This window comes from Scleropages formosus, chromosome 16 (assembly GCF_900964775.1).
Source record: "Scleropages formosus chromosome 16, fSclFor1.1, whole genome shotgun sequence".
Taxonomy (NCBI): domain Eukaryota; kingdom Metazoa; phylum Chordata; class Actinopteri; order Osteoglossiformes; family Osteoglossidae; genus Scleropages; species Scleropages formosus.
This window is the reverse complement of record NC_041821.1, coordinates 15636277-15663484: the sequence shown is the minus strand read 5'-3', so window position 1 is coordinate 15663484 and position 27208 is coordinate 15636277. Positions and strand designations below refer to the sequence as shown.

Below are 27208 nucleotides of genomic sequence, written 5' to 3'. Positions count from 1 at the left end.
ACACTTTTATACATGTTTTATATTCTGTGTATAGAAGAAAGCTGGTAGTAGGATAGTAGTGTAATCGTGGTAATAAAACTTTATTCCCATCCTTGTTGTCGGTACGACTACACAGCCCTGTCCCAGTGTTTCCCCATAACGTTGTGGGCAAGGTGAGCTTGCAACTCCCGACCCCCCACGGCACAGTACAATGAAGTACCGGAGAAGTGGAGCGACCGCTCCGCAGAGCGCCGTCTCGTGTGGGCGGCCGCCATGGCGCGCGCGGGAGGTGCTGGCGCCGTCCTCTGCACGCGGCTCCTCCTCCGTCCAGGTGACAGAGCTGGGCGCATGGCGAGCACGGTGCTTTAAAACGACAAAGCTGCGCAAAAACGTGCTTGCGGACAGGGGCAAAAGCACACGAGTGCGCTCGGGTCACTGTCCGCTTCGGAAGCGACAGGAGGAATCAGGAAGAGGGATCGCCGAGCATCGCCTCAGAGATCGGAGCGGCGGGGCAGCCGGCGGCAGCACTCACTCTCTCTCTCTCTCACACACACAACTCATCATGTCCGAGTGCGCGGCCAAACAGCCCAGCAAAGAAGCGAAGGAGAGCGAGAACGCAGCGGAGAAATACTCGGCGATGACGGCGAGCAAGAAAGGCGACGCGAGCGTGGGCGAGCTGTGCGCGTTCCCGCCCATAGCGTCGCACAAACCTGTGAAAAAGGTAAGGGGCAGCCTGCGAGGACCGCGGTCCTTAGCGCGCAATAACCCGGCGAGCTCCGTACAGAGGATGTTAAAAAGCACCAAAAATTCGCATGTGAACGACAGAAAGGGAAGCAACTGCTGCACGCAGTTTTACTCGCCGTCTCGTGACGCGTTGAGCAGAGAGGAGGAAACGCTACATGAACATGGCTGCGACAGCTGCGCGCGCCGAGTTTGTCTGCGGAAAAGTTTGGACGTTCTCACTTTTGTCAGTACTAAAAAGTAAGCGGTGAGCCCCCGAAACTGACAGCGACGTGCTTTCTGAAAAAGAGCGCCGCGGCTCCGTGCGCCACAGTCTGCGAACAGGACTCAGGAGGCGCGCGCGCGCGCGTCTTTCTTTGGGACGTAGAAGTCGGGCAGGTTCAGCCTGTCCTGCGTCTGCCTCGCCTGCCTTAACTGCTCGCTTTACAGAGCGTCCGCAACCTCCGGCGATTTCTAAACCTCCCTGTTGCCAAGTGCAACCTCTCAATTCAAGAAGTGGCATTTATCCGTAACCCAGAGATATGAGGGTGGCTGGGTTGGTGGGTGTGTGTGTGTGTGCGCGCACGTGCGCGCGCGGCTGTCAACCTGTCAGGCAGGCGCGGTCCCTGCTGGTGCGGGCACGTGCTCCGCTGTCCACCTCCCTGCAGGAGGCGAGGCCCATGAAATCGTTTTTTTGAGATTCAACAAGGTGCTCGAGACAGAGAAATCACAGTATATGAGCCCGTTTCATTAAAAAGAATCCCCTTCCCTACCAGCAAACCAGATCAGAAATAAAAAGCAACAAGGGTGGCACAGCAGCGCATGATAGTGGGTAATGCTGCAGTGCTGTTTGGCCATAGGTTCAAATCTAACTCTGGGTTTCCTCCCATGACTTGTGTTTGGAAATAAAGTGTGACCTCAAATTGGCTGTAATGTGTGAATATGTGTGGTTGCCTTGCAATAGACTGGCATCCCGTCCAGAGTGTACCTGACTTGGCCTTATATTGTGTACTTCTGGGCAAGACTCTAGTCTGCAGCAACCCTCTCTTGGACAGGTGTTTAATAAAAGTGAGTTAAAGAGCAGCTTGAGGAACACACACACCCACACAGTCTGAAACCACTTGTCCCAAGTGGGGTCGCGGCAAGCCGGAGCCTAACCCGGCAGCACAGGGTGCAAGGCCGGAGGGGGAGGGGACACATCCAGGACGGGATGCCGGTCCGTCGCAAGGCACCCCAAGCGGGACTCGAACCCCAGACCGGCGAGCAGGACCCGGCCAAACCCCCCGCGCCCCCCTCCTTAATGAACACGTTATTGAAAATATACATATATTTCATGCTTTATTGCTTTGCAGCACTGAATCAACTGAAAAATAATGTTTAATTTCACAGTGAAAGCACGTTTATAAAATCAAATAAACATTTCTACAGTTAAAAAAAGAACCGAAAAATGAGCACATTGAGAGGCAGAAGAGATCGCTTTTCATACGGAAACACCTGCAAGTGTTGCTAAGCTAAAGCAGTACTGGAGCCTGGAATTCGAGTGAGATCCTGATCAACAGCTGCAGGAAACATTTCGTTGCAGTTATTGCAGTTAAAGGTGGCACCGCCTGTGACTGAAATGGCAGTTATTTTTTTCCACACCTATGGTTCCACATTTAGTATCTTCCACACTAAAGAAATAACTTATCTCTTTCTGCTAAGGTAATACACATATTGTATTTTCTATGAGATGTATGTCACTTTGGAGAAAAGCGTCTGCAAATGAATGAATGTAAAATGTAAACATAACACTGGTGTCACTTCTTCCTCTCTCAGGCTCCACTCATATATTGCTAGAACTGAGAAAGATCTTATAAGATTTAATGTCAAAAACTGCAGTAATAAAGAAGATTAGAAAGGGAGAAGATACTTTTCTACTCTGTCAGATAAACTCCTGTTTTCAGTGTATGAGGGCAGACGTTGCAAAATACCCAAAAATTCTGCAGAAGAACCTTCCAGTGCATGTTTGTTTTCCAAGCTTCTACCAGTACTTTAGCTGTCTGACCCAATACACATTTTTGAAAAGCATTTTTGCACCACATCCATAGTACTTTACCGCCCCTTCCGACACATTCCTGCACTGCACGATACAGAGCTGGCAGGAGTTGTTTTTCAAATAAGACTGGTATTGAATAAAAAAAACTGACTGATGCATCATTGTGTTTAATTAATTTAAAGTATTAGAAGCCCTAGATGAAAAATGGCTCAAACTTCGAAGTCAATCCTAACTAAAAACGCAATTTCACAAGCAAAGTTGAATGTGAAAAAATCTCCATTATAGGAGAAATCTGCTAATCTGAGTTTCGAAAGTAATGTGGGAAAACGAACTGAATTTGAAAGAGGCCACATGGTTAATGCCACATCTGCAGTTGCATTGCTTACAAAACCTGGGTATTATTTAAATTGGAAGTAACGATAGCTTAAGCTAAAAGAAAGAACCGTGCATTTGCATGCTGATAATCATCCACAAGAGTGAAGACGAGACAGATGCTTAAAAAGACAGAAAACAGCAGCATCCAAAATTACTACAGAATTGACAGTTAGCAGGTAGCATAGTGGTTAAGGACAGCAGAATTGTAAAATGTCCTAACTTGAAGGTTGTCAATTCAGACCCTACCCCCACAATGTTAATTCCAGTAACTGCTACCTCTGGGAAAGGTAATTATGCTGAATTGTTCAAGAATATCCATATTTATAAATGGGTCACATGCATACCAAAATGACATACAACTCAAAGTAAAGTGCAATTCACAATAGACAAGGAGTTTTACATTTATTCACTTAGCAGATGCTTCTCTCCAAAGAAAATTCCGATGAACTCTGTGTAGTGTTACCAGCCCACACACCTTATTCACCAAGGTGACTTACACTGCTAGATACACTACTTACACTGGGTCACTCATCCATTCATCAGTGGAACACACTCACTGTCACTCACACACTATGGGGAACCTGAGCAGCCCAAGTGATGGTGTGATGCAAGTCCATGGAATAGATAGGACAGACATGGGTCAGATATCTATTTTCTGTTTGAGATAATTCTGCTCATACTTTTCTCCAAAGCAAGTTGCAGTGATTTATAGAGGTGAGTAATTTTCAGTGGGGCAATTTAAGGTATGTCCCTGACTCAAGGGCATTGTAGTCATGGGTAGGATTTGAACCTGAGATTGCTGAAGCCAAGAGCAGTAGTACTAACCACTACGCTACCATTATTCAGAGAGTCCTGTTGAATGCTGAAAAGGAATTAGCAGTTCTGTGGGACAGTGGGAGCACATTACATCCCATCGGAGTCAGAGCCAAGAACCTTTGGACTTTTGATTTTTGACCTGTTGCAAGTGGGACCACTTAGTAGCCTGAGGTGGAGGAGCGTAAAGTGATCAGTAATCAGGTCTTGTAGGTATCTGGGTGTACATCCATTAACCATGTTTAAGGCCATTACTAGAGAACATCTGTGTGACTGTTTTAAGAACATCTTATGTTGCGAGCTTCTCAAAGTAAGTGTTAATGATAGAGTAGACTTATGTAATCTTGGTTTTCCTCCAAAGAATGTCTTCATCTCCCATTGTCTGCTGATAGCTCTTAAGGATGGTGGTAGATGTTTAATGGTACAGGCAGCTGCCTAGCTGCATTTCCTAGGTAAAAATGGCGTAATCTGAGGTTAATTCACACTTCTCTGGAGGCTCAAAGCGGCCACCACTTTGGTGAAAAGTGTCTGCTGAATGAGCACATGTGTAATTCTCAAATTCCTATTTCAGCAATACATGATGGCTGTACACTTTCACATTATCAGTTTTAACTGAAAGGTGTTTTCTCCAGTAGTGATGTAATTACACTCTAGCTGTAAATAAGGGCCTAATTCCCTGGCATCTTTGTATGATTTATAACGTACAATTATTCTTTAGATATTAGCCATTGAGACTACAGAAGACCATGTAGACTGTGGAGTGTAGGCTATAGCCACTGGTCTTGCCAAACTATGGTCTGGTTCCTGTGTGTTCTTTTGCCAATGTGGCTGCCAACCTTTGCAAATACAGTTCTATTTCTAGAATATTTGCCATATATGTTTCAGTCGCTACTCAACCGATTTCGTTTTCAGACGTCCTGAATTTGAAGAACTGTCTCAAGTTTTTTATTCTGATTCACATTATCATTACTGTTCTTTATTTGGCTGACACCTTTGTCCAAGGCCTTTTACAGGGATAGCTCAAAGTCAGCGCAAAATCTCACACACACACACACACACACACACACACACACACACACACACAATGTGTACAACTGCTTGTCCCGAGGAACCAGAGTCTAGCCCAACAATGCAGGGCACAAGACTGAAGGGGTAGGAGACACACCCCAGACGGAATGCCAGTCCACCACAAGGCACCCCAAGCAGGACTTGAACCCCAGACCCACCACAGAGCAGGCCCCGTGCCCCCAACACAAAATCATTGCATCTCATTCATAGGCTCATTAATTTAGTGTATTTATTACTGAACCCTAGAGCAGTGTTTACTGGACAGCAGGTAGTGTGGTGGTTAGAACTGCTACTGTTGGATCCAAAGGTTGTAGGTTTGATCCCCACCTCTGGCTGGACCCTTGAATAAGGTACTTATCCTGAATTGTTGTGGTAAAATTACCCAGATGGATAAAATAATTAGAACCTTAACACTGTAAGTTGCTTTGGAGAAAATGTAAGCTAACTGAGTAAATGTATTTGCTTCTGCACTAGAGTGTAACATGCAGAACACAAGACCTCTTCTTTAACATAGAAAAGTGACCTTTTATGACTTTTGAACAGTGAGTGGGAGAACAGGACAGAACACAATGTTCAGAGATTACCAGGTTTCACAAATAATGGAGTCAGTCAACTCACCCATGAGCTTATACTCGATGTTTAGGGTTAGAAAATAAGAGACTGATGTTATCTGGAAACTTTTCCTCGTCGCTTACAAGCATGAGGCACTTAGGGTCCTTGGCTGCCATTCCCCTTCTTACTTTCACTCAGTGGATGGTTCTCAGTGTTCTGGCTCAGTTCTTGAGCGCCGGTCCTCTGCTGCTTAGATCATTTAACACAAAGTCAACTTGGCTGGAGGTTGTCATAGTTGCATCAGTATGTGTCCAGGGACCAACCTCTTATACCAGCTTGAATGAGGGTGCCAACGACAGTGTGTTAAACAAGTGCGAGTGTATATACTATTAACAGTTTTGTGATCTTATGAGTCTTTGTGCATCATCACTCATACTGCCATGGGTTTCTATCAAGGTCAGAGTGTAATACCGGATGTGAATGTGTGCATCAGGTACAGACTGTAGCAAGAATGTCCAACCCTTTTTTGACCAAGCATCACAATTATTACTATGAACTGGTCCAAGGGCTTCGCATGTAAAGACCGTAGTAAGTGTCATACCAAATGTTAGATGTTCTGAATTGAAAAATTTGTATTTAATTGCATTCTATTTAGGTGTAGTGTGTTTCTTTAAGGGGGTGCGGTGGCGCAGTGGGTTGGACCAGGTCCTGCTCTCCAGTGGGTCTGGGGTTTGAGTCCTGCTTGGGGTGCCTTGCTATGGACTGGCGTCCCGTCCTGGGTGTGTCCCCTCCGGCCTTACGCCCTGTGTTGCTGGGTGGGCTCCGGTTCCCCGCGACCCTGTCTGGGACAAGTGGTTCTGAAAATGTGTGTGTGTGTTTCTTTAAATGTAACAGCATTATCTTGCAATTCAGTAGAATTTATAGTAGCGATGGTAGGTACGGTATATATTAATCATTTTACAAATTTTCTTCCTGATGTCATTACATTAAGCAGTGGGCCACACGCTGGACACCCCCGGTCCATAACATTCTTATGAATTGTGTATTTGGGACAGTGCGAGAGGTCGGTGTCGTTCAGCAAGTTTCCCATAACACCTAAGAGACAGATTGTCTACTCAAGGGATTATTCTGCTGTTCAGTGAAAGTCGCTGCACCGACTGCTGTTACGCATCTCATTGTCAACGCTTTGTGACATGTGAGACCAGTGACACTGGTCAAGAGAGAGCTAAGTGCTTAGTGGGTGCCACTTCTTCAGCAGCATGTTATATAAAGTGTACACACCATACATACATACATACAGAACATATTGAATTTGGGTTCTTATAGGGTTTCATGTTCCGTCAAGTTCCTTTAATGTTGTGTAATGTAGTGTGTACTTTTTATTTTATAAGCAGTGTAATAACAACAGTAAAATATATACTCCTCTTAGTAAAGCTTGTTTACAAGGGAACATTTCTGCTTCTACTTCAGTGCACTTTCCCACACGCTGGTGGTAAATTCTCGATGCATTTTTTTGTGAAACAACTCTTAAATGGGTCGGTCTAGAGTTCTAGTTCTGCTTGGGGTGCCTTGTGACGGACTGGTGTCCCATCCTGAGTGTGTCCTCTCCCCCCTCCAGCCTTACGCCCTGTGTTACCGGGTGGGCTCTGGTTCCCCGCAACCCCATATGGGACAAGCGGTTTCAGACAGCGCGTGTGTGTGTGTGTGTGTGTGTGTGTGTGTGTGTGTGTGTGTGTGTGTGTGTGTGTGTGCTCGTGCGTGCGTGAGTTCTTAAGCGGAAGACCCTGGAGTATCACACAAATTGGTATAAGCAAAATTGTTTAAGTAAAGCCCTGTTTTATTTCTTCAAACTCAGTCACTTTACACCTTGGTCGGGTGCTAATGACAGAAACAAAGACTGTGAAAATCTTTTGATGAAATTTTTTGGGATTGGTGAGGGTGGGGTCAGTGGGGGTGCGATGGCACAGTGGGTTGAACCGGGTCCTGCTCTCCGGTGGGTCTGGGGTTCGAGTCCCGCTTGGGGTGCCCTGCGACAGACTGACGTCCCGTTCTGGGTGTGTCCCCTCCCAGGTTAGGCTCTGGCTCCCTGTGACCCCGAATGGGACAATCGGTTCAGAAAATGTGTGTGTGGTGAGTGTGGATTGGGTGAGACCAGGGTGAGACAGGTTTTACATTTCTGTTGCTACCTGACCCGGAGCCAGAGCTGCTATCACACCATCATATCAGTAGAAAAGGGTACTTCTATGGCAAGAGAGGAGGGCTGGTCCTTTGTGGAGATGCCCTACCGCACCTCCCACCAGTCTGGAGATGACCATGATAGTGCTTATTGGATGTTAAAACACAGAGACAGATGAGCACATGTGTGGAGAAGCACAAAGACACGACAGCAATGGCACAGGGTAATGGCCAGGTGAGTGCGGCTTGGGAAGTTGGACTGGGAATAGGGTACATTTATTACCATTTATTGTCGAAGCTTAAACTCTAACTATCTCATATTTTCATTCAGCATAAGTAGTGGAAAAATACATACACTGCATACTCCATACCTGTTGTATGAATTTTGGTAGTGTAATATTTCGAAATCTATAGTCAATCAGAGATGTTGTTTTCAAGATAAAGAGACTTTACTGGCATTTACAGTACATATATAGTATATTAATGTTATGTGGTTTCTCTCAGTCAGGATGCTTAATGTCACAAATTGGAGTAAAAAATACATAGACTATAAACACAGAAACACTGACTTTACACTGTAGAGCTACACTCACTGTGTGTGGAACTCTTTACAGAAGGTCTGTACTCAGCCGCGTACAAACCGAAGTACCGCACGAAGATTCATGCTTAGAGATCAGTTGCATATAATATGATTTAATCATGGGAGGAAAGATTGCACTCTTGAAAGATTTCATGTGATAAAAGTCTGTTATTTCATATAGCATTTTTAAGAGGTAATGTATATAAGTGTACAGATGGATGAATGTGATGAAATAGAGATATACTGCATCTTTTGGTGATGCTGGTCTCCATGTCTTCGGCAATCATGCACACTGTCCTGGGGAAAAAAAACCTGGTCTTAAACCTTCTCCTTCGTTTCATAACGCTCTCAGGCGTGTGACACCGAAGATTATATTTGGTGTCTCGCCAGATGAACAGACTGACGAGGGTGATGTGGGTCTTTGAGGACAGTGAGGGCTTTACCTCTGCTCATATTCGTCAATGCAGCCCGCTTGGGTCCACAGCAAGATCATTTAGCATGCCTAGCCCAGGTGGGGTAGCTGTACATCCAGCCATGCTTCCTTAGAGCTTCAGTCAGCTTGTTATACATTGGGGATGTTTTCAACAGTATTTTTAGATAAGTGGGCATCTACCAAACCGCAGATAAAACATGTCCTGACTTTCAAAGTCTCATTCTCATGTTTTTCACTTGAAATCACATCATACTGTCAGTGTGCTGTATTTGAAGGGATCACAGATGTTTTTTTTTTTCTTGTTCTGAAGGGATATTCTGCATTTTGCAAGTCCAAGTCTTTACTGATCATTGCCATTGAACAAATGCAGAATAACTTGCCCTTTCTTTCTCAGTGTTAGCAACAGCTTAATCTTCTGCTTATTGGCAAGCTTGACATTTTAGATGGAAAAGATTTGTTAGCAACATAAACATGATGCTGTCATGCTTGGTGAAGAAATGTTTGCACCCAAAATGCCCAGCTCCGTGATCAGCTGAACATCAAACTGAACCACCCAAGCTACTGTTCATTTGTTACCTGTAAAAATACTGTAACAGCAATGGTAACAAACTGCAGGAAAATGCCTATCAAAGGAGACCAGAAATGATTTTAAATCTTCTCCTGTGTCTTCTGCAGCAGATCCAGTTTGCCGAGGAGAAACAGGAGTTCAGCAGGTTCCCCATAAAGGCAGGACGCCGATCCCTGTCCCGGTCAATCTCGCAGTCTTCTACAGACAGCTACAGCTCAGGTACTGCACACACACACACTCCTTTTCGCAGTCTTCTACAGGCAGCTACCACGGCAAAGTGCCAAAGATGTGTGAGAAAATTTTTAATTTTTTAGAATTTTATTCCCAAAAGGTGCTTAAAATGTATGAATGTGTGGTTGAAGTCTTAGTTTTTATTTTTTGGCTTATTATATTTTAAAAAATCAGACTCACTTAAAAATGACCTTGTAGGAACATTCCCCAAAGCTCTACAGTTTTAATATCCTTATTTCTGAGAAAACTGTTCTCACAAGGTTAGAAAACAAGTACCAATACATAATCGCTACCGATAAAGAGGAAAATATTGACTTTTAACCTCTCCCCTGGCTTGGTCATAAACCTATTTAATAAATAAAAAAAACTGTTTAATATTCATGAAATGTTCATTGTAAGTAATCTGCGATTTCTGGAACGTACATGTTCCCCCTTATGGAAAGGTTTAGTCCAAAGTGGTTGCAGTGATTTCATTTTGTTTTCCCTTGACAGCTACAGCTCAGGTGCTCAACACACAGATGTGCTATGCTCTCTTTACAGATACATTTGCATTAAAGAGATGATTCATGGTGTGGGCAGTTACAAAAGAGGTTATGAAAGAGTTTATGAAATTGCTGTAACCTGCTAGTTCTGTACTCTTTTCTTCACAGATACATATAAAAAAATGGCTTACTGTTGCGTGACTATGGATTTCTGGAGATGGTGCTTAAGGATAAACAGACATAGGACAAAGTTATAGAGGTGGAAAATGTAAAATTCCTGCTATATCAATAAAACTGTAAATGAGTACATACTGCTTTAATTTGTGCTCATTAAGGAATATGGCAGATTTAATTGCCCTCAGTCAGAGTGGTGAGTGCCTTGTGTCCCCTTTCCCAGCCGCCTCTTACACAGACAGCTCAGATGACGAGACCTCCCCTCGGGACAAGACTCAGATCAACTCCAAGGGCACCAGCGACTTCTGTGTGAAGAACATCAAGCAGGCAGAGTTTGGCCGTCATGAGATTGAAATTGCAGAGCAAGGTGGGGAATTCACTTCGGCTTGGCATCATGAAGAGAGCTTGACCATAAGTCTGTTATAGTTATTGGGATATAGTATTAGAATGATCTCAGGATAGATGGCTTGGTGGTACAAGTATAGGCTCCAGGTTTGTTGCTGAACACTCATCAGTTGAGTTAACACTTCGTTCTGGAGTCATTTCTCACTTTTTCTCCAGAAACTTGGAGGGAAATAAATTTTGTCTAAATTACAATATTTTCTGATTAAGATAGTTCCCTTATACACACACACACATTTTCAGAACCGCTTGTCCCATACAGGGTTGTAGGGAACCGGAGCCTACCCGGTAACACAGGGCATAAGGCTGGAGGGGGAGGGGACACACCCAGGACGGGACGCCAGTCCATCGCAAGGCACCCCAAGCGGGACTCAAACCCCAGACCCACTAGAGAGCAGGACTGTGGTCCAACCCACTGCGCCACCACACCCCCATAGTTCCCTTATATTCTAGCTATATATATATGCATAAACACAGAGGACTGAAAAACTAAATATGTTCAGTATATATGTTCAAAACACTCCATTAACACTGCAGCAAAATTGCACTACAGTATAATTATATTTATCCTTCAGTCTGCTCCACAGGTACCGACTTCTTTAAAAATGAAGCTGAAAGGTTCACAGATTATTTTTTTATTTGTTTTTGAGCTGTGTTTACAGTGCACCAGAATGGCAAGCATTCAGGAATTTGTTCACTGCGAACTAGCAGTCACAGGAGGGTAATTATGCTGTAATGCAGTTGTAAGAGTTGTAGGCAGATAGTCAAATAAAGGGAAAGAGGGACATTATGATGCAGCTAAAGAAAAACAGCAATGGAGAAAATAATAAGAGTTATGATGTATCGCAGTGACAGAACAAAAATTTGGATAAAATCCCTGGTAACAGATTTGTCAGGCAGAAAAGCTGCTGACTGTTGAATTCTCTTCCCTTTACATTTTGTGCTCCTTAACTCGATGCCTCTTTTTTACAGAAATGTCTGCCTTAATCTCCCTGAGGAAGAGAGCTCTGGGGGAAAAGCCTCTGGCAGGAGCTAAAATTGTAGGCTGCACCCACATCACGGCTCAGACTGCGGTACGTATCCATCGTATGTGACGTAATATGCATAATCATAAAAACAGATTCAGAACGACTGTGGCACTTTGTCTTTATCTGTGCTGTTTCTGACCATTTCTGTGCCATCGATCTCCTTGCCTGTGTTCTGCTCCTGTCTTTTCTGTTCTCTGCTGCCTCTCATGTCTGTGCTCTATACTTGTGTCTCTGTTCTGTTTCCCCGTGTCTGTTGGTCATATGTGTGTGTCTCGTAACTGTGTCGTCCATCCTCGCTTCCAGGTGTTAATCGAAACGCTTGTGGCCTTGGGTGCTCAGTGTCGATGGTCAGCTTGTAACATCTACTCCACGCAAAATGAAGTGGCTGCTGCCCTGGCAGAGGCAGGTAAGTGTGTGACTTTTCATGTATTCTTCCACATAGACATTACAAGGACACTCTTAACTGCATGTCTCAACCATAAAATTAATGCAACCCTTATGGGCGTCGAAGAAATGACATCAGGTCTCCTAAAAGTTCCCCCAGATATCAAATTCTGTTTTTGTGTTTTTGGTTAGTTATGCAGTTAAAAGTTGCAACACAAAAGAACAGTTTCAGGTCCTGTTTGTTTTGCTGAAGCCTGCTTCTTTAAAATGACTCATAGCCACCAAGACTTTGGTCTGTTATTCATGGAGTTACTTCTGTTGCTGCAGCTCTGCTTTCCATAAATAAAAGTAAAAGGCCACAAAGATAGAGAGGTTTTGTTTTGTCTTTTTTTTTTTGCGTATTTGATTGTATTGACATCTAATCCCAGCTTCAGGAGGCCTTTTTGTTGGTTGAATTACAAATTGTTAGTAATAGTAGCAGGTTGCATTACAAACTCATAAAAGAGCTAGCTGGATCTGATGAGAAGAGTTCGAGGCATGGTGCAACCCTTATAACAGGTCTCAAAAAGTGGATAGTATCTGAGCGGACAATGTTTGTCTAATTTTTTTAATTTAAATTCCATCGTGCTGTCTAGTTTGGAGTTCTTCATATTGTTATTAATACTCTGTAGCAGCATGTTTTTTACAGTTGGGAGTGCATGGTGGGACAGCCAGCTGTAATCAGTCCGCTTCGCCCATCCACTCTGTTATAGCCATTACAGACTCTGCATACCTTGAAAAATGTACCTGTACACGTTTGAATTCAGGATCTAAATATCTGCTGAGTGTATAATTATTTTCTAAAAGTGTCTGTTAGTGCAGTGGATAAGTAACTAGGTTTTGGCCAAACAGATTCCTGATTTCAAGTACCAGAACTGATTGTTTTTGAACCTTTGCGAAAGGTTCGAAGGCCCAGTTTGCTTTTGTTGAAAAAAACGTATAAATAAGAGTAAGCGTAAAAGAATTGCATCCCTTATATCTGTTTTACGTGTCTTCTCCAGGGGTTGCTGTATTTGCCTGGAAAGGGGAGTCAGAAGATGACTTCTGGTGGTGCATTGACCGCTGCATCAACATGCAGGGATGGCAGCCCAACATGGTACGATCTATGAGACTTGACTGCCGTGTAGTTTGCATCCCACACATCGACACTCTTATGACCCATAGCTCCTGTGTGAGTCACATGGTGTGATCCGTACTCGAAAATGCGCTCACATGTCCCTGTCTAATTGACTCAGTTGTTCCCATTCAAAATGTATGTATATAGAGGACTTGAAGCAATCTGGGAAATTGTGATATTTTAGAGAAATGTATGTAAGAGGCAAGCTACGATAGCACTGCTCCAGAGCAACCACCGTACAACTTTGACAGCTTTTGTACGTATCAAAGAGAACATGTAAAGTCTATTAGAACAGCAGAACCTCCTGTATAGTACTTCACTAGCAATGCTGGCTGTTGTGGTTTCAGTGATGTAGCCAGTGTAGGAACCAGACTGACTTTTCTCCCCAATACCTTTCCCTTGTTATACAGATGTCTATTATACAGACATTCACTTGTGTGTACTTTGACAGAAGTTGTGGCACCAACCATTGTTGCAAATGCTTTGATCACTTAGGCCCTGCTTAGAACTGGCCAGGGCAATGAACGCGCAGACAGCTGTGTGTAAAGGGCCGGAGTCCTCGGAGCGGGCATCCTCTCAGCTTGTGATTACGTGCACAGCTGGAGTGTATTCTTTGTACATTTGCATTTTTACTGATTTTGGTGCTTTACGCATGTTTATTTGGGTTTAATTAAGCGTTTCAAGAGAACTTATAAGTATGGGGAAGCATTTGGTTTCAGTACTGTTGCATTGCAGTTTGAGCAACTGAGTCTTGGGTCAGTTTTGATTCCTCTGTTTCTGCCAAAGTGTTCATCTTTGTGTTTGACCTTTATGCCCTTCCACAATGTTCAACCAAAAGAAAAATGTGGCTGCTGTAGGCAAAATGCAAGTCAGCTTCTGGAGGACCAGGCACCTTACATGTTGTGGATGTTGAATCATCAGTATTAAAATATCTGCAGAAATGACAAGCAGCAGTGCAGTCTTTCTGTAGCACATTGTTTTCATTTTCCAAACTTTATGAAGTTTGATGTTGAAGTTATATTATTAAATCATTATACTGTAATAAATCAATATAAATTAAAAAAATTAAATCAATGTATTCTTAAATGATATTAAACCAAATATGAATTACAAAACCACATCACCATCATAGGTACATTAGAAAGGTTCATGTTATCATAATTCATGACAGATGTTATTGGCTCTGGTAGCATATATTACCAGAAATACAATACTACTTGATCATGTATTGTGATATGGTGTTTCATGTGTGATCCATCAAGCATGTGGTGACAATGGTTGGACTTATAGTTTGTACTGGTATTAAGGCCATAATGAAGACAAAATAACATAAATTGACAGCTGTGCAAAGGAAGCTCCGGAAGATAATAAGAACCCTTCTAAAACCCTACCCTTTCTCAGTTGACTAAATATCCAGAACTCAAAATATCCCAATATCCCTTGTTCATAGTGGTATCCTCCAATATCAGTATATTACAGAATTTCCAATATTAATACCCAGAAACAATCTCTGGAAGCAAACCAATAAAACACAATTCAGCACTTTCACTGTCTTTTTGTTTGTTTTATGAAAGTCTTGTAAGGAATTCATGGCTCCCAGGCTTCCCCAATTTAACAAACAGTATGTTTTTGTTTTAGGTGTTATGTGCACTAGTTGGTATGTGTCTCGCTGCTGTGTGAATTTCCCTATTGAGATTAATAACCTGCTGTCTTACCTTATCTTATCTTAGATCCTTGATGATGGAGGAGATTTAACTCACTGGGTATATAAAAAATACCCCAGCATCTTTAAGAAAATCCGTGGCATTGTGGAAGAGAGCGTCACTGGGGTGCACAGGTGATTTTCTTTTACTGATATGCTAACACAGACCTTGCTTTGGAAGCTTGGAGAACCTGGTGCCAGGTATTGGACTCACTTGCTGGTATTACTGAGATTATCAGATACGTCGAATGTGAGCAGTCCCTAGAGCTATGCATAAATATTTGCTTCAAATCGGTTCTTTTACAGTTGCTCCCAGACTTATGAAAAATATGTCTGGCATACCAGTCCAAAATCATGTGCCGAAGCTTCATCCAATGTGCCGACAGACAGAAATCTCTAATAGAAAGCACTGCTTTAGGTTTTTCAAAAGACAGAAGGTGGAAATGAAGCAAACAGAATGCAAACAAGCCGTAGGTGATCCTTTGTCTTTACCCCTACTGTCTTGAGCCCTCAGTGAAGTGCTGCCTGTCCGTTGTCCTCCACCTCCATGCAAAACCTCCAGCTCTGAGCAGATGTCCAGCTGTTGTCTGGGCTTAAAGATAAATAACATTTAATAACATTTAACTTTGAAATCACACACACACACACACACATTTTCAGAACCGCTTGTCCCATACGGGGTCACGGGGGAACCAGAGCCTACCCGGCAACACAGGGCGTAAGGCCAGAGGGGGAGGGGACACACCCAGGACGGGACGCCAGTCCGTCGCAAGGCACCCCAAGCGGGACTTGAACCCCAGACCCACCGGAAAGCAGGACTGTGGTCCAACCCACTGCGCCACTGCCCCCCCCTCACTTTGAAATCATTTAAAAAAATTCTTATAATTATGCTTTTATTTCTTATTATAATTGTATCGGGTATTAGTGAAGTATATGTGATTAGTGAGCTAAAAGAAGGTATCGAAGAATCACAGGTGAGCAACCGCTCTGTTCCTGTGCGAAAAACACTTCTGCTGCGCCCCCACCACAGAGATCGCTCTGGGTTCCTTAAATTTATTCATCCAGCAGACATACAGCGAAGAGTAAACAATGTGCATCAACATCAGACAGAGTGATATAAATACAGAGACGGAGTTCTCGAAAAAAAAGCCACTTAGTCCAAAATTTTTACATTTAAATTCATACATTACACATACATTACGCTGCATGTATGAGAGCCAATGACGAGCCATTCGCCAGCTCTGTGTCACATTCAACTTACAAATCTTTGGAGTAACGAACCAACTTTTCATCCAAATTAAGTTCGTAAGTCAGGCAGGATCTGTCGTTTTATTGTACCTCACAAGAACTGTAATACTTGAAAAGAAGTGTTCCAAATCACTGCTGGGCATTGAACCCTGGATTGTTTTAATATAATACCAACTCCATTTAAACACCTTACACGAGTCAGGCCTTTCTTAGCCGTGCTTGCTCGGCGTTCTGTGCTTCTAGGCTGTACCAGCTGTCCAAAGCCGGGAAGCTGTGTGTTCCTGCAATGAATGTGAATGACTCGGTCACCAAGCAGAAGTTTGACAACCTGTATTGCTGTAGAGAGTCAATCTTGGATGGGTGAGTATGCAGATCACGTGCTATATGACCAATCAGGCTAGAGACACGTATCTTGTCCAAGCAGTTCTATAGAGCTTTTTAATAGCTTCACTAAGCATAATTAAAAGCTTAGTTGTAACAAAAGCCTGTATAAATGGAATTATGTGTGATATCCTGTAAACTTTTGAGCACTCGTGCATTGTACTAGCCCTCACTTGCAGGTGGCCTTATGGTCTTAAAAATTCTCTTATTCCCTAACATGCGTGGCTAAGTTCTTGGAACAATGTATTACAAACATAATGTATGTTTCTTTTCATCTTGTGATGTCTGTTGTTTACTCTGGTTCTTAGCTGGCTCCATCAGGTTCTGTGCTGTGTGTTGAATTCGAAGTGTACTGAGTAAAGCCTCTTACTCTTATTGCTGTTTCTTGGGCTGCAGACTGAAGAGGACCACTGATGTGATGTTTGGAGGGAAACAGGTGGTAGTATGTGGGTATGGAGAGGTGAGTCCAGCACCTACAGTTTGATCACACTATTGCTGAAATTTCTGATCAGTTTCACCCTTTAGTCACCCATCTAGCTTGCTTGTGTATCTTATAATATGAAAAAAAAATTGGGAGGAGGGTATCAGGATTTGTCTGTCCTGTGTTTTATGCGCCTACTTGATCGATGAACCTCGGTGCAGCAAGTGGTAGGTAACAAACTAGGTTTACTTGAGTCACATGTCTATTTCTCTTCATGTAATGCATAAATTCTACTTTTGCTGAGATGTACGTCGCTTTGGACAAAAGAATCTGCTAAATGAATAAATGTAAATGTAGTTACTGGTGGAGTTTGACCCGTTCTCTCAAGGTAATGCAGGAATCTGATCAGTGCTGCTCAGTTAATGGTCATTTCTGTTCCATCCTGTTCTTCTTTAGCTCATGCTGAATAATGGTTCACTGATGTAGAAATGTCCCTGTAGTAGAGGTCCTTACCCTTTTCTAGGCCACAGACTCCTTTAAAAGTGTCATAAATCTATGGGCCCCTCTCAGAACACACACACACACATTTTCAGAACCGCTTGTCCCAGACAGGGTCGCGGGGAACCAGAGCCTACCCGGCAACACAGGGTGCAAGGCCGGAGGGAGAGGGGACACACCCGGGACGGGACGCCAGTCCACCACAAGGCACCCCAAGCGGGACTCGAACCCCAGACCCACCTGAGAGCAGGACCCAGTCCAACCCACTGCGCCACCGCACTCCCCTCTTCATGAATACATTTGGAGAAAATATAGAATTGATTTAATCGAACCTTGGTTACCTTTGTGAAGAATTATGTTGCAGGCGGTAATAGCATAGTAATATTTTTCTCCTATTTTTTATATTTTTTAGTTAGTGTTATTTTCAAAGCAATTTGACACGGGGGTCCACAGGCTTCAGGTTAAAAACCCTAGAGGCTGTTTTATCTGTCAAAGTACTTCAAGTGCCTTCAAAAATACTCAGCTGATACTCAACTGCGTAGTGCTTAATGTTCGGTTTGGCAGATATTATTAGAAAAACACATGTCTCTTTTTAAGGATTAAATCTAAACAAGTCCATACTGTTAATGCTGAAACTGGATCACATGTCTTGACACTGGGACCTAGTCATATGCATCAAATTAATTCCAAGTAACATGGTTGAACTTAATTCTGCAAGTACACTTTATGTAGCTAACTTACTGCCACATTTGTTGGAGACTTGAAAAATCTGTGATACTGCGAGCACCATTGACAGTGGCTGTAGACAACTTCGAAATTTCAGATGAGCGTGCTAATCGAACCTTGAGTCTGTGTTTACTTGGGCTTGTTTATATTAACGTATGAAACACTATGATTTATCGCTTAGTTGATTATTGGAACTATAATTTTGTCCTGTTTCCAAGGCCAACATTGATAGTGTTTCGTTCGCTTGGAGTTGCCACGATGATTCCTGAGCTAGACGTTTGTCCAGTCCTTCGAGAATTTGCATGTAGTTTTGAAGTCCCTCTGCTCTCCACTCCAGGTTGGGAAAGGCTGCTGTGCTGCTCTGAAGGCCTTGGGAGCCATAGTATATGTCACAGAGATCGACCCCATATGTGCCCTCCAAGCCTGGTGAGGAAGAGCACGTTTTTAATCTCCATTTCACCCAGGGAAGCAGCTCTCTGTCTACATAAACACTTAAAAAAACATCTTCTTTTTCATACAAATACATTTCATACAAATATATTTACTCCGGTTCTCATATCTATCATTGGAAACAAAACATTCTTAAATATATAGTAAAGCGATATGAGAGGACAACTATTTGAAACGACACTTTCCACAAAGTATTTTTTGACCTGAAGTGGGCCTATTTAGAGCATCGGTTGCTGCTGTGGAAACTGGACTGGTAGCAAACCAGTAGGTGTGTGATATCTGTCTTACCCTCTAGAAGGAGACTCAACTTGAAGTGCCTAAGACACTCACGGTAACAAGGAGCCCGAGAAAGGGGACACCCTAGTTATTTCAGTCAGTCCAAGAACAACATACCATTTGTCCTGGGTGAACCCAGTGAAAGTGTCAGTCTGTGGATGAGGTGGCAAGCCCCTGTGCCCACTGACTTTTACATCTGCCGTGAAGAAGAAACCTTCAGCCGTTGTGCCTCTTTGTGACTTGCTCTGTGCTTCTGCAGCATGGATGGCTTCAGAGTGGTCAAGCTCAATGAAGTAATCCGCGTGGTGGACATGGTTATCACCTGCACGGGTATGCTTCCCTCTCATTTGTGTCAAATGTAGAACATTTCATCCCTGCAGGACTGGATTTCAGGTGACTGCTGAACCCTGAATGTACACATTCTTGGTAGGGACACAGAACAACCTGGTCACCGTATTCCTATTCCCCGCAGGACCACAGGGCAACCTGGCTATCAGTTACTAAAACATCAGTCATCAGTTACTTTGGCCTGTAGGCTAAATGAATTTGGTGACCAGGTCACTGTATAATCCTGCAAGGGGTAAGAATGCTGCATCCATGTTGCTCTGTGGTGCTGCAGGTTTTAAGTATGAATGACCAGGCTCTACTGTGGTCCTACTAGGAGTGCAATCATGTTGACTATGTTGCTGTGTTGTCCTTCAGGGAATAAGAACGTGGTGACCAGGGACCAGCTGGACCGCCTGAAAAATGGCTGCATCGTGTGCAACATGGGCCACTCTAACACAGAGATTGATGTGGTGAGGTGTTCTACTGTCTTCCTGGTTCGAACTCAGCAGTGTCGTTCTGGGGTGAGCCGGGTTGTGATATATGCCGAGGAGAAAAAGTGCTCTGCTATTATTTTTTAAAGAAAACTTCCAAGACTTTTTCGAGCTGGCTAGTCAATTTCTTGTAATTTAGCTCGTCATTTAACTGTATGCTTCATGTTGAACGAATGTTGGTGATGAACTCTATTTTTTTTTTACATTATGCAATACAAAATCACAGATGTGTTTAAGCCAGTGAAATACAACGGACTCCAGCCTCTTGATAGTAAACATTATGTGTTATTGACATTAGCAGTGCCAAGCGTACTACAGCAATAGCAGTGGGTTAAATTTCAGGCTAAGGGTTTAATGCTGTTTTAACTTTGAATATAATTACTTTAGGGGCTCGTTTGGAGCATCATGTTTGCTGTGTGCGTACTAGGGAGGGTGCGTGTTTGTATTTGTACGTTGTGTGCATGTCCACAAGTGTATTTAGTGTAAATTGTGTAGCTTTAAGTGCGTGTTGTATTGACACGCCTTTGTGACTTCTCCGCAGGCCAGCCTGAGGACCCCTGAGCTCACCTGGGAAAGAGTTCGCTCGCAGGTTGACCACGTCATCTGGCCAGATGGAAAGAGAGTGCTCCTGCTGGCTGAGGTGCTTGCTCTCTGTGGTAACCCCCGATGCTTTGAGGTGGCACTACCAGAACATGTCAGCGTGTTATAATGGCTCTGGTTTGACTCACAGCTTGTGGTGTTGTTCTTGCTGCTCCGTGCCAATAACTGTGACTCTGCAAGGTGTGTGCAATGTTCTACTCAAAGCGACATTGCTAGTGTTCACTGTTGTCGAGTGTAGGGTAGTGGTTTTGTCTATAATTATTTTGCATGGTCTTGTGATTAAGGTTACTCTGGGGTTGGACAATGTTTAATGCAGTACTTGTGTCCTGCAGGGCCGACTTCTGAACCTAAGCTGTTCCACCGTCCCCACATTTGTCCTGTCAATCACAGCCACTACTCAGGTAAAGCCAGCTCATCTTAGTCTTACACACACACACACACACACACACACACACACACACACACACACACACACATACACACACACATATTCTGAAACTGCTTATCTTGAGTGGGGTTGCAGTGAACCAGAGCCTAGCCCAGCAACACAGGGCACAAGGCTGGAGGGGGAGGGGACATACCTAGGACGGGACACCAGTTCATCACAAGGCACCCCAAGCAGGACTTGAACCCCCGACCTGCCATAGAGCAGGATCTGGCCAAGCCTGCCGTGCCACTGCACCCCCCCTCAGACTTACATTAATAATTTATTTGGAACAGATCAGTGGTGTAACATTGTTTTCAGGTGTCAGGTGGAAACAAAAAGTTTTGTCAACAGTACTTATTGGAGTAGGGGGTGCGGTGGTGCAGTGGGTTGGACCACAGTCCTGCTCTCCGGTGGGTCTGGGGTTCGAGTCCCGCTTGGGGTGCCTTGCGGCGGACTGGCGTCCCATCCTGGGTGTGTCCCCTTCCCCCTCCGGCCTTACGCCCTGTGTTGCCGGGTAGGCTCCGGTTCCCCGTGACCCCGTACGGGACAAGCGGTTCTGAAAATGTGTGTGTGTGTGTGTGTGTACTCATTGGAGTATTATACAGTTAATGGTGGAAAACACTCTTGATGTGTCCCTCCATCCCCATGTTAAGCATACGTAACATATTCTTTTCTCCAGAGTATATGGCTCTGAGTTTTCACTTGGTCGAGCTGGACATTTATTGAGGTAAAAAAAGATTGAGTGTGAAGCATAAGTAGTTTTGCTTGGAGTTAGACCTGCTATGGGCAGCTGGTAGCAGCGTGGTTAGCTCTCCAGTAAAAATTACCCAGTTCTATAAATGGGTGAATAATAACTGCAAGTAGCTTAACATGGTAGGTTGCCATCCATCCATCCATCCATTGTCAATAACTGCTTGTTGCGTTGGTGAAAAATGTCAGCTAAATGAAGAAATGTAAATGTCCTCAAACAGTCTATTTCTATAATCATCTGTGTAGTACAGGAAGAAAAAGAGACAATTTTGGCTATCTGGAATTGTCTTTCACTTGGAAATGACTCAGATTCTATTAATGAAAATATAATGAGAGACAAATATTGAGGGCGGACTATGTGTCGCATGAGGAAAGGAAACCTACTTAACATCCGGAAATAGCCTCCACTTTCCATGTGTTAAAAATTCATGCCATCTTCGTTCATCGTTTTGGCAGGAGTTTTGACACTGGATAGTTGCAGGTTCTGATGCACTGTGTTGTCCTTAGAGAAATATGCAGAAAACAATAGGCTGAGAAGGGTGTGTTTAATGCTGAGACACTGTGCTGTATCCCTGTGCAGGCCCTGGCCCTCATCGAGCTGTACAATGCCCCAGAGGGACGCTACAAGCAAGACGTCTACCTCCTGCCTAAAAAAATGGGTAAGACCTAGGCTTTCTGCAGGGGGTGATTCCATTTTGCCTGAGACTGGAACTGGCTGGACGTGACCTCTGTAGGACTATGTGCTGTGTATTTAAAGGGTAAAGTAAGACACAACAGCACACAGCAGGTCACTGACTACCCTCTGTGCCAAATAGATGAAACCAAAAAGAAGAAAAAAATCAGACGATTGACTACATTTACAAAAATGCTCTTTCCCAACTTACAATATTAAGCTACTTAAAATGATTTAACTGTTTACACAGCAAGGGTAATTTGCATATGGGCGACACTGTGGTGCCATGAGTGGTGCTGTTGCAGAAGACATGAGTTTGATCTCTGCTTAGTCTGTGTGGAGTTTACTTCTTCTCCCTGTGTTCACTGGGTACTCTGGTTTCCTCCCACAGTCAAAAGATGTGTGCTTGAAATTTCCCACAGTGTGTGAGAGTGTGTTCCACTGGTGTGTAGATGAGCGACTGACCGTAGGTAGTTTTTATAGCACTGTAATTCACCTTGAGTGAAAAGGTTGGTAATTTTCAACATACTATGTAGTGTTCAATGGAAGTCGTTTCGGAGGAAAGCGTCTGCTGAATGAATAAATGTACTGGGGAAATTTTGGGTAAGTACCTTGTTTAAGGATATTTGAGCCATTTATTTTAGAAATTGTTTTCGATATAGCTTGTGTGAGTGAGTATTTGTAAGTTCCGTCTCATTTACATTTATTCATTTAGCTGATGCTTTTCTCCAAAGTAACTTACAATGTTAAGCTAGTTACAATTATTTACCCATTTCTATATCTGGGTAATTTCACTGGAGCAAATTTGGGATAAATACCTTGTTCAAGGGTACTAAAGCTAAAGGTGGGAAATAAACCTACATGCTTTGGGTCCAAAGGCAGCAGCTCTAACCACTATGCTATAAATATATACGCGTAGGCGTGTGTGCATTGGTCCTGTCTCTTTTGTGTTGCAGATGAGTATGTTGCCAGCTTGCACCTGCCCACCTTCGATGCTCACCTGACGGAGTTGACAGATGAGCAGGCCAAGTATCTGGGCCTGAACAAGAATGGACCTTTTAAGCCTAACTACTACAGGTATCAGCCAGGCTGCTTGCAGGCTGGACATTTCTCTGCTTGTGAATCTGTAAACTTGCTTCAGTGTATTGAAAAATACTATCTATGATCACATAAATACAAAATAAGCCACTACCAAAATTGAAACATAAAAGGGAATTCCACATCAGTTGTGGATAAAACACATCCAAGATAAAAATCCAACAAAAAAGACAAACACCAAATCCCATTTATCTGATGCTCTTCTCCAAAACAGCTTACAGTGAATTTACACATTTATACACCCAGGTAATTTTTACGGGAACATTGAGGGTAAGTGCTTTGTTTGAAGGTACTACAGCAGGAGGTAGAATTTGAACCCATGAGCTCTGACTTTAGAGTCAGGAGCTATAAACACTACACCTCCTGCTGCTCTTTATCAACACAATAATCCCAATAATCAATGCAATTGTTTAATAAAAATATATAATCAATTAAGTGAAATGGAAACAATGTACAGAGAGTGATAATTAAACACCTTAAAGGTATATTAAATGTTAGATTTGAAACAGACCAAACCACTTCCACAACCCCACGCCAGCACTGTGTGACGGGGAACCCTGCTGTATTTTGGGGAATGGTCAAATGTAGATAATCAAGTGGCTTTTAAATACACAATAGTTTACAATTATGTTATGCCTACAACCACTTGTCCCAAGTGGGGTCGCAGTGAGCTGGAGCCTGTCCTGCAACACAGGGCGCATGGCCAAGGGAAGGGGGGACACCCTCGACGGGATGCCAGTCTGCAGCGGGGCACCCCAAGTAAGGCTTGAACCCCAGCCCCACCACATAGCAAGCACAGGCCAAACCTGCTGTGCTGCTGTGCCCCCCCATACAATAGCTTATAATGCCCATTTTAACACATTAGTGAAAAGAACATCAAAACTCTGACAAAAAAACTATAAAAGTCCACCGTAAAAAAAATATTAAGAAAGAGTGGACTACACAAACATAATAATCCAACTACTACTATACCATATGTAAAAATACTGTACTTATACATAAACTACAAATGTATAAAACAATAAAATATTTATGCAAGTATATAAAAGGCATAAAATATACGTGCCAGTACAGTGTTGCAGGATATACTCGACACGTGCTCGTCACACGTGTCCCTTTGTGTCTCTCCACAGGTACTGATGGATAAGCAGTAACCAAGGAGACAAGCCACAGCCTGGTGAATGGGACGTGAGCCAGGAGTATCCTGGAGATAACATTCATGTTTATTTTTATTTCCATTGCAGGGGAAAATTCTTTTAGAAAAACTCTGTTCTATAGAGCTGAATGCTGTTCTGTTTCACAAGTTGCTTGATAATCAGCTTTTTGTAAATTCCCGCACTATTCACTGCACTAAGGTTCTTTACTCTGTTTTACTCAGTACACTTTTATAATCTTCGGCAAAGCAGGCGACGTACTATATTCAGGAACAAAGACAGACTCTCAGATCTCTCAGCACTTTAGCACATGCTGTATATTTAACTCTTTATCGCCCTAGTGTGGTTATTTTGCAGCTCTGTATTAATCTTGGCTGTCCACAAGGCTTGCCATACCCACGCAAATGCATGAGAATCAGGGCACGCGTTATTAGATATAGTCCAAATCCAGTCTTTTTTAGTAATCAGGTCACCTAGTGCAGGAGGGCTGGTGCTGCCTGGGAGACATCTGTGTCTGTGATTGCTGCTAAACAGTAAGCTGATAGTGCCTCTGAAAGGTCTGTGGTTTTCGTGTGTGGACCAAAGGGCCAACAAAGTGTGGCCAAATTAAAACCACTCCATTGTAGTTCAGTGTCAGTAGCTTGATGACATAGCTCCAAACTAGAGCTTGCGTTCCAGGATTCACGTTCATTTTGTGAAGATCCTGTTCAAGATGACAAACAGGGCAAAGTGACCTTTTAAGCAGTTGCCCCCCTGACCCTGTTGCTCACCTGTTCCTCATTCTGAGATACATTCCACATTGTTTGGCTCCTCCTTTCTCTTTCCTCAAACCTGAGAATGGTGACAGGAATTTGCAGTTTCGACCTCGCACTTTTGTACATCTCACATCTTTAGGACTGCCAGCTAGGTGATGCTGGAAGGCTTGAGGATGAAAAAAAATGCATGTACAGGATGATCTGACCTCAAACATCTTTCCACAACATCTCAATGGATCTTTTCACTGCTATGCTGCTGTTGAAAGCGTCCTCACCGGATCTTCCGTATCCTACTTTCTGTCCCTCTCTGTTGCTGCGGCATTTCTTCAAGAACTTGGAACTTATGGTTGTTTTATATCACGCTGTCTGTAAGGAGACGCCTCACACACATGCAAAATAATGCAGAATGCAGAATAATAACCACGCTGGGTTTTAAAGGTGAAATAATACATTTTAGTGAAGCAGCTAAAGTTCTTGCTTAGCATGGATTGGCTGTCTGCAGCTACCCCATCTTTACTGTGTACTGGTGCAGAAGACTGGAAAACTTAACTTTTGTGTACATATCGCATATAATAGCTCTTTGATTTTTATTGAGCAGGAAAACATGCAATATATTTCGCCTTATTACAATCCTGTTATCAGTGTAGTTAATTGAGAATAACACAGGCTGTGCTGACCATATACATAATTATCCTTTAAGGAAATTTTGGTGTTCACTGCTGATTTTTTTTTAAAGCCAATTTCATATGGACTGTAAGTTCAGGCCTTATGCTGTGAATAAGAGAAAATTCATTCCTGTTGTCAGCCATCCAGCTTATACGAGTGGAAAAAAAAATCTCAGAGGGTACCTTTGCTGGCTAAGGAAACAACTCTGACAGGCAGTGAACCCACACTGCACTGAGTACACCTACTTCAGCACAGTCCCACCCACATACGTGCCTCGGCCTGCTTCTTCTGCATTAACAGGACGGTCATGGCTTTATGCGCACCCTGCATCTCTGGGACAAGCAGTGCACTGGTTGCAGTATTCCACACTACATGTCCTGTGACCCATGACGGCTCACACAGCTTGTCTGGTTTGTGGAATGTAAGTGGTGATGGCACAGCCACTCAGCACTTGTGTTTGGAATGTATTTTTACAAAACGTGATACAGTGCGGCACAATCACTCTTTGTATGGCAGTGTTTTATAGAACTTGTTTCTACAATGAACTGATTTTCCTGTTATGTTTCCAAGTGAAATTATAGCTTTGATTTTTTTGCTTCCTAAAATTAATATTTTATCTTTTAAATGAGTAATAGCATACTGTCAAACATTTAGCACACGGTAAAATCAGTTAAATATTTGATCCGCACATACTGCCTTGCACTCTGCTTTACACTTTTCTTAAGTGATCACCACCTGCTGGAATTCTTTAAATAAACCATCATATTTTAATTAAGTTCTAGTTAAAGTTTTTTCCTTGACTTTTAGGGAGCACTCAAAGTCATTTCAATGCAGGTTGCATTTAGATAGGTTAAAGAGTTCAGGAAGGAGATACTACATGCCTGAGTGAGACCAGTGTTCGGTGGATAGTGAATGTATCAAAAATTATTCAAAATATGTGTTGTGAAAGTTTCCTCTTGCTGAGGGTAATAAGGAAAAGTATTCTATATGCTACAGTAACTCACAATGACTAGACAGAAATATATGGTGAATAATAACTTCAGTGATATATTTACATAAAAGTCCTGCAGCACTACACATTAACCTCTGGATTGAATATTATGTGAGTAGTGTTATAGGCTTGGGTAATAAACTTAATAGTAATAAGTTCAGTTTTGAGTTGTTTCACTGCTGGCAAACAGTAAACATTTCTAGTACGATTGCTGTGTACCTCCTACTTGTTCACTTTTGGGGTCCCTGGTGGATGTCAGTAATGTCACTGTTGAATCACTACACATTACTTTAAACTTGCTCCAAGAAGATGATGATGATGATGGCAATAGGTAGGGAACAGTATATTGTGACAGAGCTAGCTTGACATATTTGTATCAAGGTAACAGCCTATTAATAATTATCTCAAAATCAGAATAA

At 43.0% G+C, this 27208-nt stretch overlaps 1 protein-coding gene across 3 annotated transcripts; it reads left to right on the top strand.

Moving 5' to 3' along the window:
- The first annotated feature begins 272 nt into the window (after nt 1-272).
- On the top strand, nt 273-27208 carry LOC108933793 (S-adenosylhomocysteine hydrolase-like protein 1). 3 transcript variants are annotated; one of them, XM_018751122.2, is made up of 17 exons: nt 273-700; nt 9406-9517; nt 10409-10552; nt 11560-11660; nt 11919-12021; nt 13040-13134; nt 14886-14992; nt 16349-16465; nt 16883-16946; nt 18469-18557; nt 19117-19187; nt 19560-19654; nt 20217-20315; nt 20608-20676; nt 22033-22111; nt 23082-23202; nt 24357-27208. In XM_018751122.2, exons 1-17 carry the CDS (start codon nt 542-544, stop codon nt 24361-24363), a joined length of 1632 nt encoding a protein of 543 aa, XP_018606638.1. In that variant the 5' UTR covers nt 273-541; the 3' UTR covers nt 24364-27208. The 3 variants fall into 3 exon arrangements, with proteins under 3 accessions (XP_018606638.1, XP_018606639.1, XP_018606640.1); XM_018751123.2 differs by lacking the exon at nt 273-700 and adding an exon at nt 7911-7952; XM_018751124.2 differs by lacking the exons at nt 273-700; nt 9406-9517 and adding an exon at nt 10026-10032.

Excerpts from the sequence above, each read along its gene's own strand:
- LOC108933793 (XM_018751122.2), top strand. The coding sequence starts at position 542 with ATGTCCGAGTGCGCGGCCAAACAGCCCAGCAAAGAAGCGAAGGAGAGC. Across the intron at positions 9,518-10,408 it reads TACAGACAGCTACAGCTCAG|CCGCCTCTTACACAGACAGC; the intron begins GTACTGCACACA and ends CCCCTTTCCCAG. Across the intron at positions 16,466-16,882 it reads AGAGAGTCAATCTTGGATGG|ACTGAAGAGGACCACTGATG; the intron begins GTGAGTATGCAG and ends CTTGGGCTGCAG.